Raw genomic sequence first — 17996 nt, forward strand, 5'->3', positions numbered from 1 at the left:
AGAGATTATTGCTGTTCCTACATGATGAGGGCTCAATTACTATATATAACATTACTTTAGTAACTTGTTCTGGCTAATTGGGTTCTCAAAATATCATGGGCTCAACTAACCAATGTGGCAAATCTCCAACCCACTAACCCTTATATCTATAGCTGAATGGAGATAAAGCCCATTTGGGTTAGGCAGATGGCTTGGCACTTAAGAGTGTTTGCTGCATGAGCATGGGGCTCTGGGTTTTCATTCTAGCGCCCATGTAACAAGCTAATAATGGCCTTGTGCATGTCTCAAACTCCAGTACTGAAAGAACTAGGGTCATTAGGGCTTTCTGGTTTGCTAACATAGCCATAGAACCTTGAACTCTGGGTCACAGATGCAGCCTCAAGGAAAAAGGTGCAGTGTGATGAAGTAAAGTCACCCGATGCCCTCTTCTGATTCCTGATGCATCCCCCATGTGTGCATATACTAGACAGTCACACACATATGCACACACACACTCAAGAGCACAGAATTTCAAAAACAAAAAAGAAAGTGAAGAACATTTAAGAACATGGTGTAACAAGGGGGAGGGAGGGAGTGACAGGGGAGAAAAAGGGGATGGGTGTGGGAAAAGGACTGAAGCCCTGAGGGTCAGCATAAATAATGGAAAAAGGGGACTTCGGGAGGAAGGAGGTTGGGTGTACCCTCCAGAATGTACCAGAGACCTGGGAGATGAGAGACTCTCAGGACTCAAAGGCAAGGGAACCTTTGAATAGATAAAATGCCCTACACTGAGGATAGGAAACTTGTTGAGCCCATAGCAGAAAACAGGGCATCAAATGAGGGACCAGGTTGCTATCCCACAGCCAAAGCTCTGACCCATAATTCTTCCTCTCTGAAAGAAATGCAGGGATGGAAATGGAGAAGAGCTTGAGGAAAAGAAGGTCCAGTGACAGGCCCAAAGTGGGATCCAGCTCAAGGGGACGCCCCAAGACCTGGCACCATTACTCAGGCTGTGGGGTATACACAAAAAGGGACCTATCATGATTGCCCTCCAAAAGACCCAACAAGCAGCTTTAAGAGTCAGATGCAGATATGTGCACCCAACCAATAAACAGAAGCTGCTGACCCCTGTGGTTGAATTAAAATCTGGAGTATAAAAATAAATAAATAAAAATAAAGAACATGGTGTAGTCTGTGCTACCCAGTGTTCATTATTAACCTTAAGGTGAATTTAAGAATTAATTCTTCAACAGTTTTCATTATTTGGTTTACAATGAAAACATTTAAACATAACACAAACACACACATATAATATACACACATAAACAGTAAGCTATGCTGTACACTCCACATAGATACCTGGGTCCTAGATTTTGTTTGTAGCTGAGTTAGGATTGTTATCATCCTCCTCCTTCTGATTTTCCATATCAGTCTCAGCTTTCTCCTTACTTTCAGGTTCGTTGGGAGGAACATGGGTGCATTGATAGTTATGGTCATTCACTTCAATATGCAAAGAAATAAACAGATATTAAGACTAGAACTTCTAAAAAAAACCCTTAGTTTTTCAATCAGCAGGAATATCTAGCACTGTATTTGCAGTATAGAAGTAAGAAGCAACAGAAACAAAGGAACAAATATATCTGGATACCTTCCTATAGCCATCAGACTTCAGCTGAGGGCTGGACTGTAAGTGACTGAATATTTTCACTGGCGTACTCCTCTCTTTTTAGTAGATCTCACATCCTTTAAAGCTACTTATTTCTGACTCTTTGCAAAAGGATAAACAAAGTCACTTGGGTCTGCTGCCCTCCACCCTCAACCCCCCAAAAAAACTCAATAAGGAAAACATTCATTTGAATTTAAAAAGCAATAAAGCATATTGCTTCTACAATATGCTTTATTGTCTGTGTTTTCTCATTTCTACAGTGGTGTCAAAATACCACATAGCCTACATGGGCCCATAAGTCAGATGTGGCCTTTACAATAAATATGTTGTATGAAAGGGCATACCACATTTCAGTTAAAGTGCAAAAATTCCATTTTAGATAACTTACCAGTGCCTAAAACTTTTTCAGTACCCTCATCAATAGCTTCATCATTGTCATTCTCATCCTCGCTGTTCATGTATCCATAGTCTTCATTCATGGGTTCCACAAAGTCTTCATCATTCTCTATTTGCTCAATATGAAACCAGATGGCACCCTCTCCTTCCTCTATCACTAGAAGGTCTTGAACTTCTGTTTCCAAAGCAACTGGTAGCATAATGTCTGGGACCAAGGACACATACTCTTCAGGTACCAATCCTTCTTCATCAAAATCTAGATATAGGCTCATATGTTGTTCAACTCTAATCTGATCTCTTGCTTCAGGGGCTTGGTTTTGCTCATCAAAACCCGACATGGTATGGCACACACCTGTCAAGAAATTTGGTTGGGCTTTAACTATTTTCTAAAGAGGGAGAAAATTATCTAAAAGCCTTCTAGGAAGTGGTCTAAAAACCTTCTGGGAGGTAATGAGGACAGCTGCTACTTTACCTTGAGATCTCCAGTGAGCAGGAGGGATTTACAATGGAAGTTGACATAGGTAGAACGTGGGAGTCATAAAGCACTCCTTTTTCTAAAGTGCTTTAAGCTCATTTGCTGAGAGGTCATAATTGACATATTTTGTGTCCAATGAGAGTCCTGGGATTTTAGCTGTTTGTCTTTTGAGTCCTTAGTTTCTGAGCTAACTTTAGATTCATTGATGCTCTGTCTGCCTAATAAGGTCCACCATTGCTAGAAAAAGTAAAGTATTATAAGATGCTGGTTACATTGTGATACCCTCTTGATTTTGACCTAGGAAGGACTCACATCAATAGGGACAGAGGTATTATAAAATAGCATGGAAAGCAGATCCTAGTGGTTTTATTAACTTCTCAGAAAAAGAAATACAGATTTTGGGGCTTTTAAAAAGTTATTAAACATTTATTTTAAAAGCATGTAAAGTTGAAATACAGAAATTTACACTTGGTTGAAGAAAAAATAATGAAAGCACAGCTGAAAGTTCTGCAGCATGCAGTCTTTTACTCCAGCTCTGGGGAGGTAGAGATAGATGGATCTCTGCTGAGTTTGAGACCACCCTTGCCTATATAGTGAGTTGTAGGCAAGCCAGAATTACATAGTTTCTTTTCCTGTCTCCTGAGAATTTGGCCATTCTTCTGCATTGCAGAAATGCTTGACTTCAAGAGAACAATAAACTATCATTAAGACTATCATGGCTTGATCGCTATAAAACTCCAGACTGCCCAACACAAGGCATCTGAAAAAGGCAGATTTTCTGCATGTTGCCCTGTACTGATTCATTTTAAAAAATCTAGTACTTTCCCAAGATATTGGAAAAGGAGTAACCGAGACATTAATTTTCTCCCCCTTTCAGGTCTCTACCATCTTCATTAAAGGTTTTTTTTTTTTTTCTTTTCTCAACACTTGCCTTTGGCCACTGATTCTTGTGACAGGGGAACAGTTTTTCAGTCAACAAAGTAAGACTCTAGCAATTAGACCATGACCTTGATGTAAAACATTTCTTAAAATTGTGGAGACAACAAAAGCCACGTTATTTAAAAAAAAAAAACAGTTTTATATACCAGATTATTTTTAAAATAAGTTCTCACATTACAAACAGCTTAGGAAATATCAGATTTCAGAAAATACCAATGAATCTCTTTCAAAACTCTAAACAAATTGCAGTGCTTTAAATTTTGCTTCTCATCCCATCTTAACATGGAGCAGAGTGGTCCTCATAACTTTTTGGTTGGAATATGGAAGGGAATATTGAAAACTTGATCAACAACAAAATTGGGCCAGAGCAACTTCACTCTGAGATGTAAAGTTGGTTTTCTCCTGAGTTCTCTGGTGTGACTTTTGGTGTGTTCATTGTTCCCAGAGATTAGTTTTATAACTAACACCTTAATTGATAACCCTAGTTGCTCTTTAAGGTTGCTTTGAGAAGCATTTAAGGTAGCGGGCACAGAAGCACATTTGCATTTTAGTGTGTATACACGTGTATAAATCAACAGGTTAACTGTCTCTAACCCTATATGTGTGGTAAAATGTAATTTGGTTTTTAGTTCTTTTAGATTCAGATAAATGTGTTATATACATAATGCAATACTTTGGCAATAGGACTCAAGTCTAAAAATGAAATTTCCTAAAAAAAAATGAAATTTCCTTATTAAATGACTTTTTATATGCATTTCCTGTAGATAAGCTTATATTTTATGCAACTGAATTTTGACTTAGACCTTTAATTTGAGCACATTTATGAAATTTCTGCTTATGGCAGTATGTTGGATTATTTTGGATTTTGAAGAATGCTAGATCTTGCTTGTATTCTAGCTTTATTTAACCCCTAATGCTTTTTGCTGATATTTTTGCTTGAGGTCACTGATCATTAGTTTCTTAGACCTCCAGAGTGAAATGGAGTCCTCCAATGCCTCTAATTTGGCATTGGAGGACTCCATTTTCCCATATACAATATTCATTAGAGAAATTTGTGCTTCTTTTTTAGACAGGTATTGGGCAGACTAAGAAACTTACTCTCTGAAAAAAGGGATTTTCAGTACACACATGGCTACACTCTACCATAGGGGACCAGTACAATGATTCTGGCCTTTTGCCTTCTTGTTAGAGCACAGTGTGAGCCTCAACTTGCAGGGTATGAGACAAAGAGAGACATGAAAGGGAAAAATGGGAGTTGAAAGGAGGATAGAAACTGTCCTAGAGGGATTTTGCACGTCCCTAGGCATACAGATTCAATGCCACACTAAATGGGACCTTCAGTAGGAAAAGTGTTTGTCTTGTTATAATTTCTTAAGCCTGGAACATAAATCAAAGAATCAAACGGTAGAGGACACATGTAACTAGAGGCAAGATGGTGGCTATAATCACTGACAACAAAAGTGATACTTCAGAGAAAAGAGAGGGTTCCAGAACTACCTCATCCTTCTGCTTTCCAAAGTTTAGAACATTTCTGTTTTGAACAATCCTAATGAGAAAAGTCCCAGAAAAGCAATCTGTGACATGTATTTGGACTTATCCAAACTGACATGTGTCCCAATTAGGATTTCTATTGATATGATGAAGCACTATGTCCGAAAGCGGCTTTTGGAGGAAACAGTTTACTTCATCTTACAGCTTATACTCTTATTACTGAAGAAAGTCAGGGCAGGAACCTGGAAGCAGGAACTGAAGCAGAGACAATGACAGAGTGCTGCTTACTCTCTTGCTCCTCATGGCTGGCTCAGCCTGCTTTCTTTTACAATTCAGGAACACTAGCCCGAGGGGGCCACTGCCCACAGTGATCTGGACTCTCCTATATGAATCATTAATCAAGAAAATGCCCTACGGAGGCCAATCGCATAGAGGCATTTTATCAATTAAAAGTTTCTATTCCCAGATATGTCAAGATTTGTGTCAGGTTGACAAAACCAAGCAACACAACATTTTTCAACGTTCACATAGAGCAAAGTGGTCACCTTACTTATTAATGCATGTATATTTAACTTTTAAGTAAAGAAAAGGCAAAATTATCCTTCTACATTTTGCCACATGTAACTCAAAACATGTGAAATCATTTTATAAAAAAAGTCTCTGCTTTGGTCAGCACATTTGTGTTCCCCTCAAATCTTAAGTTGAAAGCCTATGCCCTTGGGGCATCAAGAAAAGTGCTTACTGCATAAGCATGAAGATCCGAATTTGATCCCTAGAAGCAATGTGAAAAAGTTGGGTAATGGTGGTACATGCTCACAATCCCAGTGTAGGTGGCTGGCTGGGGGACACAGACACAGATGGCTTTCCCAGAGATTGCTGGCCAGCCAGGATACTCTAATCATTGTGATCTAGGCCAATGAGAAAGCTTGTTTCAAAAAACAAGGTGAATAGAATGAGCCTGAGGAAATATGGCCAAGATTTTCTTCTCATCTCTCTCTCTCTCTCTCTCTCTCTCTCTCTCTCTCTCTCTCTCTCTCTCTCTCTCTCTCTCTCTCACACACACACACACACACACACATGCATGCATGCATTCACATGCACTGTCACATGAAATAAGCATGTACATACAAATGTATAACTTGGTTTTGGAAAAGAAATCCTGCACTTGAGGCAATGGTGTTAAGAGATGATTCTCTAAGGATGGGATGAATTTATGATGCATAGTTCTCATGAATGTGATTAGTTCCCTCCCAAAGAGGCCTTGATGTATTTCTTTATCACTTCTCCCACGAAGACATAGGGAGAAGGCACTATCTATGAACCAGAAAGCATTCTATCATATGTCAGTGTGATGGTTAGTTTTAAGTATCAGTTTGACAGAATACAGTATCACATGGGAAAGGTTGTGGGCATGACTGTGTGGGATTGTCTGGACTGAATTAAGTGATGTTATAAGACCCAATCCACTGTGAACAGTACCATTGCCTAACTTTGGGATCCAGACTGTAGAAAAGTGGAGAACATAAGTTGAGTAATAAGGACACACACACACACACACACACACACACACACACACACACACACACACTTGATGCTCTTTAATGTGGGTGTGACTAGCTGCTTCAGGTCCTGTCTCATGACTTCCAAGCAAGTCTTCCCTTGACTCGGCATCTGGAATTGTAAATTGAGTAAATCCTTTCTCCCTTAAAATCCATTTTTCATGAATTTTTTTTATCACATTATAAGACACAAAATTACGACAGATATCAAATCTTTCAGAATTATAAAATTGGCTTTCCCAAGCTGTGGGATGTTGAAAACACATTTCTGTTGTTTTAAAACAACTCAATTCATGGTAAATTGCTGTGGCATCCTGAATAAATCAAGATAGCCCTTTCTTCTCTCTCTAGATGGTACTCATCCCAGCTTGGCATATTGATTGTCATGCTGAGTAACTAAGTACAATTAAAAATAAAATAAACATTTAAATATTTAATATAGATGTACTTATATACTGGTACTAACACCCTGATTTTCTTCTACTCACTCTATTTTCTTTTTGCTACTAACATATACTTTATTTACTTACATCTCCATATCAGCCTTATCTAGCTGTATGACCCAGTTCATTTCTGAACTGTTTGAGCAATCCGCAGGCCTGCTTGGGTAACTATAATTTTCTATTTGCTCTAAAAAATTCCAAAAAACAAGAACCTGGATAAGAGCCATCTTTGGAAACACCTATATTACAAAAGCTTTCCTTTTATAGCAATGGGATTTCTTCATACTCAATACCTACAATTCCAATAATGTACTAGCCTTGCTTTCTCATTTAGTCAAACTTATGTTGAAGCATGTTGCAACTTATATTGGGAACCTTTACTTGTTTGAATTAAGAACAGAGTATATCTGTCAGAGGAGAGGATTCAAGAGTGTCCCTAGTAGATCAGCAGGGGGAAGTGGTGAAATCATTCATTAATTAGCATTCCTAGACTCTCAGATAGTAGAAAAATGACAACATATTTTAGGTAATGATTGACATCAGTTGCCATAGTACAGAACCCATAGGCCAGAGTTGCAATATATTTTCTCCTGGCTGGCTCTATAATTCTCTTCACGAAAAGGACTTTTATACTTTATTAGGTTATTTGCTTCAGGGTAATGGGACGTATAGTAATGCCAGTGAATTTCATGACTGTGGGTCTATGATGATATTAGGTGATGAGCCAGAAGAAATTGTGTAGACTATCGTAATACTATAGATAATGCAGTTCTGGAATCTTTGAAAGGTAGGTTTAGCCCCAGTACTGTAGGTACATGAAGACAGTTGGTATGATAAAGTTCTGGGATAAAATCAACTTAATGGAGAAAAGGTTTGATTCAGCTCATATTGAGCTGAGTATCTGGTGCCAGGGAAGAAAAGCAGAAGGAGCTTGAGAGTGAAGCCTCTGGTCATATGTCCATAGTCAGAAAAGCATGCATGTTCATGCTTGCCTTGCTTGTACAGTCCAAGATATCTATTACATACACTTGATCAAGCATCCAGCTGATCTCACATTTGCCAAGTTAGCAGTTGACTCTAACCATTATGAGCATGCCAAAAACCTGAAGTTCTAGGCTCAAGTGCTCAAGGCATATAACACTAGGCTGTATGCAAGCAGAATTTCTTGGAATGCACCTGAAGGTCAAAGAATATATTCTGCATTTGATCATAGGAATTACCAAATCCCAAAATTGTTCATTTTCCCGGAATTGATAAGTCACTTTTATCAAAGTTAGTCAATTAAATGAAAATTAAGAAATCACGAATAAAAGTGTTAGAATTATATAACCTTAACTGTGAAAATTACCGAGGCTCCCCTTCTAGTAGTCACAGTCTTTCTCTTCATCTCATGAAGCTGTTTTATCCTTTGCTTAAAGACCCTGTTCTTATTTACCTTTAAAATTTAGATAAACTGAAGAAAGCTACTTTGCTAATTGTACCATTCCATATCCATTATTTTCTCTGTATCTATAAACAGAATGAGATCCCATTCTTTCTCTTAGACTATTGGGGAGGTCAAATATCAAATGCAACCAGGAGGACAACTGTAAGCATGAAAGTAACTGGAGAAATATTAAACATTTATAAAATAAAATTTGGCAGGTATCATATGGCAATAAATTGCAATACTTATCGAAACTAATGTACATAATTTTGGATCTGAGTGAACTACTTGATATAACACTTTTAAGTTATTTTCTACTCACTGCGCTATTGAGACCAGCTTAACACAATGCTAAAACTATGCTAAATATCACTATAAGAGGAGGGACCTTTGATGAGAGTCAGGACGTCAAATGGAAGGATGTGGTTGCTATCTCACAGTCAAAAGCTCTGACCCAGAATTGTTCCTGCCTGAAGGAACTTCAGGGACAAAAAAGCAAAAGAGCCTGAGAAAAAGGAGGTTCACCAACAGGCCCAAATTGGGGTCCAGCTCAAGGGGAGGCCCCAAGCCAGACACTATTACTGATGCTATGGTGTGCTTACAAACAAGAACATATCATGATTTCCCTTGAGGGGTCAATAACGCACGAAAAAGAGCTCGGTGATATTTATACTCAATGGACAGAAGCAGGGGGACTCCTGTGGTTGAATCTGGGGGAGGGGTGCAGTGGGGAACTTGAAGAAGCTGAGGAGGAGGAAAGCCCCCTGGGAAGACCAGCAGTCTCAACTGATGGATCCCAGAGATCTCTGACACTGAGCCATCAACAGGCAGCATACGCCAGCTGATATGAGGCCCCTGACACATACACAGCAAAGGACTGTGGTGTTTGACCATAGTGAGAGAAGATGCACCTAACCCTCAAGAGACTTGAAGCCCCAGGGAATGAGGAGGTCTGGTGGGGTGGGGGTAGGGAGGTGGGGACATCCTTTTGGAAATGGGGTAAGAGGAGGAGATATGGGATGGGGAGGGGGATGAAAACTGGACTGTAAAAAAGGATTAAAGAATATAAAATAATAATAATAATAATAATAATAATAATAATAATAATAATAATAATGTATTTACTGAAAGCAGAAGTATGGGTTGTATATTTAAGTGAGATGAGAAACCAATTTCTGCTGGTGAAATGAAAAAGAATTAGGAGTTTTTGAATTCCCAGAATGGGTCAGGTAGGCACTGTGAAATGAGCTTCCGGACAATACTTTTGTATAGTTTCAGGATGACTTTGATGTGTCTCCTAAAGGCTCGTGTGTTAGAAGCTTGGTCTTCATCACATCAGTGTAGAGGTACTCGGAACTTTGTGAAGTAAAGCTTGGTGTTAGGCTATTGTCCACTCTCTTCAAGTTAGTGTACTTGACTAAGTTATTTTTTTTAATTGGTTGTTTTAGTGTTCTGCTCTTGTATAAGACAGAGTCTCATTCTGTAACCCATTGGCTTAAAATTTATAATTTGATCTTCTTGCCTCTGTTTCTCTAGTAGTATGTATGTATGTATGTATGTATGTATGTATGTATGTATGTATGATGTATATATGTCAGTAGGTATGTATGCATATGTATGTATGTATATATGTATGAATACGTGTGTGAGTGTGTGTATGTGTGAGTGTGTGTGTGTGTGTGTGTGTGTGTGTGTGTGTGTGTGTGTGTGTCCATGGATCCTTAACTTAATTTCATTGAAAACCTGAACCTATGCCATTGTCTAAATACGCCACCAGAGGGCACAGGAATTTTCTTTTTTTTACCTTGTTTCTTCTCCAAGGGCTTACTGGATCTTACTGCAGCTGAAAAAAAATAATATATTGTTATATTATCAGGGTTGAGTTCTAAATGAACTGATAGTTAAGAGACTCAAGCTTGTTATGGCCTTTCTGTAAGACCAGTGACCATCCTCTGTGTGAGATGTGGCCAATTGAGTTTGGGCAGTGGGGCCATGAGATCATAAAGACCACTGTGATAAAATATGAATATGCTGCCTCACCTTTGAAACCCTAGTGCTGAATATAGTGTTGTGTACTATAGGACTTTACTGTATTTGATTAAAAAGAAACAGTGTCATAGTATAGTCACCCTTACTAAACTACTTCCTTTTCAACACCACCCCCAGAATCTTCCCAGTTAATTCCAGTTAAAGTGTTTCCTATTTATCTTGGATTTTAAGTCCTTCCATAGACTATATGTAGGATTAACTTGAACTAGCCCCAGTTAGTTCCCTACTCCCTTGATTGTCCAAATTGATTAACAAATTGATCCTTAATGTAGTTAAGGTAGTCAGGTACTTCGTGTTTTGTTAAATCGCAGGAGTTACTTTTACAAGTATCATTATATTTAGAAAGTGACAGATTCAAGGCTAAACTGGAGTTTCTTAATGAAATCTATGTTTCATCTGCTTCTTTGTATATTTCAGTTAAACTCAGTTTGGAATAGTAGTTTTAATTCCACATTCTTGGCCCCATGTATACTATATTTTGGAGTCCTTGGGTGGGGAGGTATAGTGGTTTAGGTGATCAGAAGAAATGACTAGTTTCCTTGAGCATTTTTAGTCTAGACGATTTAGCAGCAGTTTATCCACATATGCACAAAACCAATTAGAAAGAGCCTCCAAGCCTCTGTCTGTACACCTTCTTCTCAAAAGTAATCACGGCCTAACATTGATAGGAAGAACTATTTTGAATGAAGGATGAATGTAGAAGCCAAACTATTATCTAAAATTGCACCCAGAGTACAAACCTTATTTGTTAAGCCTTGTTTTCCACTTGGCCTTTGTTTTGTGCATCAGCTTTGTAAATGTCATCCCAGAGTCCGTGGCATGGTTAATTTGTAACTAGGAATGCTCTAGTTTTGCAATAGAGGGCATGTTATAAAGATGGAAAGGTGTTGCTATCTGAGAGATGCAAGTGGCTTCTTGGGCATGTGCCGTAAGTAGTTTTTCTCCTTGGGAACATTGAACATTGCTAACAAGTCAGAGGTCCAAATATCTGTGAGTTTGTTCAGGAGGCAAGCGTGCTCATCTGATATCTGACCCTCTAACCAGCCTTAATGACTTTGATAGGAAGAGTACGCTGGTGATAATGTGGATATTTGACCTAAAAGTGAATGAAGGAAGAAGGGTGGAGAGGATAAGAGGCCCTCTGTCCTGCTAGGGGCTGATAAATTCATTAAGGCCTTAAACTTAGGCAAGGCAAGTGACAGTAGAGATGGAGTAAAAAGAAAAGTTTTGGTAAGTATTCAGGCAGTATTCATTGTTTATCATGACCATTAGAAATGTAGAACAAAAACAAAACAAACACTTTTATATGGGTTTATCTATAAACATTGGTGCAATATATTGAGATATGGATTGAAAATGAACGAGTGGGTTTATGGGGTTGAGAGAGAAGGAAACATATATCCTAATGGAGGCTGAAGTATGAGTGGACAAACAGCATCTGGGTAGATGAGTAAGGATTCAGTAAGATAGTGTGGATTAGGAGGAGTTCTATAATATAGCAGTTTATATCTAGGGAGAGGCCACTCATAAAGAAAATGACAGTGTTAGGAAGAGGTCCTATACTGGTCACATGGATATCTTCTTTCTAACCACTAGTGTATGAATATTTGTGTCTCTAAAGCTAGCTCTATGTTTCTTTGTATTGTTGCATGCTTAGAGAACTAATAATTCCAAAATGACATGCATACTTAGAGGAATAAGATCTGTTAGAAGTGAGAAATGACTCTTTGCTTGGTACTGAAAGAACAAAGTCTCTAAAAAAAAGAATGTTATACTTTCACTTTCCTCTTATTTGAAAAAAACTCTTGTGGCTCTCGTACATTTCACAAGTGCATGAATGTTGGCTTATTATGTTGTTCATGACTTGATAGACTTACTCTTTCATCTTTCTGTTATTGGATATATGTCTTTATTTACTAGTCATTTCTTGGAGGGGTTGTTCTCATTTTGTCACATCACAAATGTCACCTTAAGAAAACATCTATTTAAAATGCACAGATGCACACTAACCAAACTTCTAATGTACACGTACAATTAACAAGGGAGTGCTTGTTCTGCCTAATGATTCTTCACACTCATAAAGCTGCCTTTAGTTCAGATGACAAGTGATTTTTTCCCAAGAATTTAAATTAGTATCCATAATTTCATATGCTGTTACTACATGATAATGGATTCATGACATCGTATTACTGTTTCCCAGGCAAGCCATTTCTCCTACTCTTTTCTCCTAGTAGACATGCCACTGGTCTTTAGTGAAGAAAGAGACTACCACTCCTTAATCCTCACTAAACATGCCATCAAATACTTGCTTTGTTTTTATAAATCAAGGTGGGTGACTTATGTTTCTCTGAATCAGAGACTGTTTCATGTGACTATGCCCCCCCAATGGTTCTCTCACTTCATGTTTTGTAGATCATCTCCATTCCAGAATGTCCATGTTCTTCTATCTGTTTCTCTTGGTTTTGGGGCTTCAGGCTACAATCCATTGTGCACCACATAACAGCTCTGAAGGCAAAGTAACGACCTGTCATTTGCCCCAACAAAATGCCACTCTCTATAAGATGCCATCTATCAATGCTGATTTTGCCTTCAGGCTGTATCGGAAGCTCTCTGTGGAGAACCCAGATTTGAACATCTTCTTCTCCCCTGTGAGCATATCTGCTGCTTTAGCCATGCTTTCTTTTGGATCTGGCTCTAGCACCCAAACACAGATTCTGGAGGTCTTGGGGTTTAACCTCACAGACACTCCTGTGAAAGAATTACAACAGGGCTTCCAGCATTTGATCTGTTCATTGAATTTCCCCAAGAATGAACTGGAATTGCAGATGGGAAATGCAGTTTTTATTGGGCAACAGCTGAAACCACTGGCAAAGTTTTTGGATGATGTCAAGACCCTCTATGAAACTGAAGTCTTTTCTACTGACTTCTCCAATGTTTCTGCAGCCCAGCACGAGATCAACAGTTATGTGGAGAAGCAAACCAAAGGGAAAATTGTAGGCTTAATTCAAGACCTCAAACTGAACGTTATCATGATTCTGGTGAACTATATTCATTTCAAAGGTAAGGTATCAAGTCAACAAATTCCAGAGTTCAGATAGAGGACTAGGGAGAAATTAATGTCTTTTTGTCACTGGCATCAATAGTTGTCCCTCATACCACAGTGATTTTTCACTATTGTCCCTATCTGTGCATTTTATTGGATCATTCCAAGATGACATACAGCTCTGTGTATGAGTCCAGGAAATTTCTAGGGAGATAAAACTTTTAAAGATGTGGTTGACAATGTTATGAATGCTCTGATAATATCAGGTTAAATAATTACAGTTTCTAATTTATTTAATGAGATGGGAAGAGCTTGGGCTTGGCCAGTCATCTGAATTTCTATCTAAGCATAACATGGCCCTTATTTACTGTGTACATTTTGATACACTGAAAATACCTTGTATTATATATTAAGTACATATTATATGCTAAGATTATGCTTCAAAAACATACCATTACTAATTTTCAGTGCTTACCCTTCCAAGCAAGACTGTCTAACCCTAAAGCTGAAGCTTATAGCAAGTATGATGTGGCCTCCTTTCTGAAAGTGCTCTACCCAGATTCCTCTTGCTTCTATAGATCTTGTATTTTATGTTTGGATGAGTGGATATTTTGGAATCAGCCACACACCTATGTATTTTTAAAATGGCAGAACAGTGTTTTCTAATTTCTCCTATTTTCCTGGATACTCACATGTCTTTGCATGGAAGGAGATACTGTTTCAGATGGATGTAGAAAGTATAGTGTTTCTAAATCTGACTCTGAGGTCCAGCAACATTAGAAAGGCCTTCTGGTTTTCGCATATGGTAACTGGATGGATATGGCAGCTGACTTTGTTTCTCTGTTCCCCAGTGAGTCACTTGGAGTCATTTGGAAAATGGGTTAAGAGTAGGCAGTCTTAATTATTAGCTGAATGACTAATGATCTCAAAGAAACATCTCTTCCCTTTCTGTGTTTTAAGCCCAGTGGGCAAATCCTTTTCGTGTATCTAAAACAGAAGAGAGTTCCAACTTTTCAGTGGACAAGAGCACCACAGTACAAGTGCCCATGATGCACCAGCTAGAACAATACTATCATTATGTGGATGTGGAGCTGAATTGTACAGTACTTCAAATGGACTATAGTGCGAATGCCCTGGCACTTTTTGTCCTTCCGAAGGAAGGGCACATGGAATGGGTAGAAGCAGCCATGTCATCTAAAACACTGAAGAAGTGGAACCATTTATTGCAGAAAGGGTAAACAATTTAGAGGATATGGGGGCATAAGAGTGGGCTTAAGAGTGGAAGTGAGGATAAGTTTAGAAGAGATCTCGAGGTAGGAAAATTACCTAAAACCACCTGGCTGTGGTATGGTGATTGTTGAAATAGTCCACAATATACAGTGTCCTGACACTTTTCTGGACACATCCGTGGTGTTTCATCTAAGCATATTGGGAAAACTCCAAAGCAGGTAGTACCATGGATAGTTATCAAATTAGAAATTCTCAGAGTTTCCCAAAGTGAGTTCACTAGGAAACTGATATTCTTAGGGGCCAACTAAGACTTTGGGATGAATAAAATTTGATGTTGGGTGTGGAGTGCAGTTAATATGAGCTAGAACTGCACAATGAAAAACCATGAAGTTATTATATACTACCCTTTGGTCTTGATGCCACCAGACCCCTGTCCTTTGCTCAATACCACAGAGCTGTATTTTTCTGATAATAAGGGGTCAGGACACCATATGCTGTAGAACAATATTTTCTGAGTCTTAGACAACTTCTTCCACTTTCAGTGTTTAGAGAAATAGCAGAGTTAACAGAGAGAGAGAGGGGAGAGAGAGAGAGAGAGAGAGAGAGAGAGAGAGAGAGAGAGAGAGAGTAGTATGATTTGTGTGGTGACTGTCCTATCACCCTTTACTTATTTCACACAGATGGGTTGAATTGTTTGTTCCAAAGTTTTCCATTTCTGCCACATATGACCTTGGAAGTACTCTTCAGAAGATGGGTATGAGGGATGCCTTTGCTGAAAGTGCTGACTTTCCTGGAATCACAAAATACAATGGTCTAAAACTTTCCTATGTAAGTTGGTTGGTTACTGTTTGCTATATGCACGGGAAAGGACATTGTCAAATGATTCACCCATCTCATTTGGCCAATAAGGAATCTTTCATGTCTAGAGGCAGGTGATTCTGTTAGGTCAATATCACAAGAGAGTCATTTTGAGTCAATAATTTCTGGGGCTGTATTGATGGTTCAACAGATAAGAGCACTGCTTGCTCTTCCAGAAAAAACAAGTTCAATGTCCAGCAGCATCATGGCACCACAGAACTGTATGTAACTTCAGTCTCATGAGATTTTGACACCCTCTTCTGGTCTCTGCAGGTACTAGGCATGCATGTGATGTAAAGACATACATGTGGACCAAACACCCAAATATATATATATATATATATATATATATATATATATATATATATATATGAAGAAATATAATTTCCATCCCTAACTTTTATGTACTAATATAATGGAAAGTCTTAATGAACAGTCAGAAGTGACTGTTGTAAGATACAGTGCTAGAGGATATGAGAAGGACACCAAAGAGTTGGAAGGTGATGCTACCCAAACAATTTATCCTAAGTCAGAGAAAAGCATTCTTCTATAATTATCAAAGTAATATTCATATTCAAGGACAGTCACCATAATATGATGTGTTTCTTTGGTACTTCCAACTTACCAAAGGTTGTTGCCAGTATTTCAGGGAACCTTCAGTGTCTGTTCTTCTTCCACAGGCTTTTCACAAGGCTGTGCTGCACATTGGTGAAGAGGGAACTAAAGAAGGAGCTTCTCCTGAAGCTGGGTCTCTGGATCAGCCAGAAGTAGCTCCTCTTCACGCTGTCATCCGATTGGATAGAACATTCTTACTGATGATTTTAGAGAAACGGACGAGAAGTGTTCTCTTTTTAGGGAAAGTTGTTGACCCAACAAAAGAGTAATTAACGAAGAGGTCATTGAGTATGTATATATTATAATAGGAAATAAATGTATTGCATAGCTTACTTGCTATGGACTTGAACTTTATTTCTTTTGTGCAAGTGATAAAAGTAGACATTCTCAGGAGTACAGTGACTGTGGAAGAGACTAATCCTGTGACCAAACATTCAGATAGTCAATGAGTGATTGTTATCCAAAACTAAAATGGATTGATGTCAGTAAATCATTGTAAAGCTGCTAATCAGTTAGCTAAATCTAGAAATTTTGCCTAGGATTACAAATGCCTTTGGATGTATCTTTTGGACACTAGTTGCAATATAGGTCAAGTCTTTATATTACAGTATTTCAATAGTATCATTGGTGAACGTGTAAATGAAGTGACTTGTATATCATCTTCACAATAACCCCTGCCTTTTTTACTTGTTCAAAATAAGTCTGTGATGTTGGCTACTGCTAGATTTCTTTTAATAAAATTTCTTTCACTATACTATCAAGTCATAAACTGAGTACTTTCATCTAGGGATGTAGCTTTTGTGACCTAACGTATTCAAAAACAAAGCAAGGTGAAATAAAAAATTTCCTCATATAAGCCCACATCATCGCCAGCAAATCTCATTGTGCTAATTTATAAGCTATTGATGAAGGAAGGAAAATTCATTTGCATCATATACTATTTTATATATCTAAATAAATAATATGAATTATTTTTCATATTCCTTTTAAAATATCTTTCTCCTTGCTCTCATGGAAGTTTTGTGGTTATCCTTTTGTCTGTCTGTACTCCTTAATGAAATATGATACTTTGTGTCACCAAACATCCACTGCCCAGAAATGCCATACGAGCTTCACCTACTGAAGTAGATTTAATCTCAAAGTTATGTATTCAGGTACCTTGTATTAGAATTTGGAACACAAATAACACAATGAGAGTTAATTATTTAGTAGCCAAATTCTACCCCCAATATTCACTTACAAAAAAAGCAACAAACATGTAAGTACTAGGAAGATGTGCTTCCATATAAATATAAAAATGTGTTCAGGAAATAAATATATTTCAGTTTTTATTCTTTTCTTAGTAGAAACATTTGTTATGAAGCTTGCTTATATTTTCTGTAATAGTTTGGCTTCATGAAAAAGGAATTGGAAACCCAGAGATGGATAATGACTTATGATACAGGAAAAAAATTCATTCTTGTCATGATGTTTTGTTTCACTGAAGTTACATTACAATACTGGTTCTGTTACGTACACTATTTCGGGATCTTGGGCAAAGAACATGAACTCCATAACGTCTTTTCCTCATGTGTTAAATATAAATGGGAAAATATCCATGCTGTTAGAACCTTATCAATTCCTATGAGTTGCAGTAAAAATGCAAGATACCCCTCAAACAACATGTTGCCCTTGGTTGCCTATGAGAAATTCAATGTAAGACCCCATTGCTGAAGATACTGAAAACTTAGAGGAACTGAGCTGGAACTGACCTGGAAACTTTCTCCCTGAGGACTAGCTCTCACAGTATCTGAGATGCTATGTAAGCTGCCAAGGGAGAAAGACAAT

The 17996-nt window shown here is 38.1% G+C and overlaps 1 protein-coding gene across 1 annotated transcript; it reads left to right on the forward strand.

The window, feature by feature from the left end:
- The first annotated feature begins 11289 nt into the window (after positions 1 to 11289).
- Positions 11290 to 16934, forward strand: Serpina7 (serpin family A member 7). Its single transcript, XM_032890473.1, has 5 exons — positions 11290 to 11351; positions 12836 to 13483; positions 14427 to 14700; positions 15377 to 15524; positions 16235 to 16934. The coding sequence occupies exons 1-5, from the start codon at positions 11300 to 11302 to the stop codon at positions 16436 to 16438; spliced, it is 1326 nt and encodes a 441-aa protein (XP_032746364.1). The 5' UTR covers positions 11290 to 11299; the 3' UTR covers positions 16439 to 16934.
- Positions 16935 to 17996: the final 1062 nt, after the last annotated feature.

Source organism: Rattus rattus, chromosome X, assembly GCF_011064425.1.
Source record: "Rattus rattus isolate New Zealand chromosome X, Rrattus_CSIRO_v1, whole genome shotgun sequence".
Classification (NCBI taxonomy): Eukaryota; Metazoa; Chordata; class Mammalia; order Rodentia; family Muridae; genus Rattus; species Rattus rattus.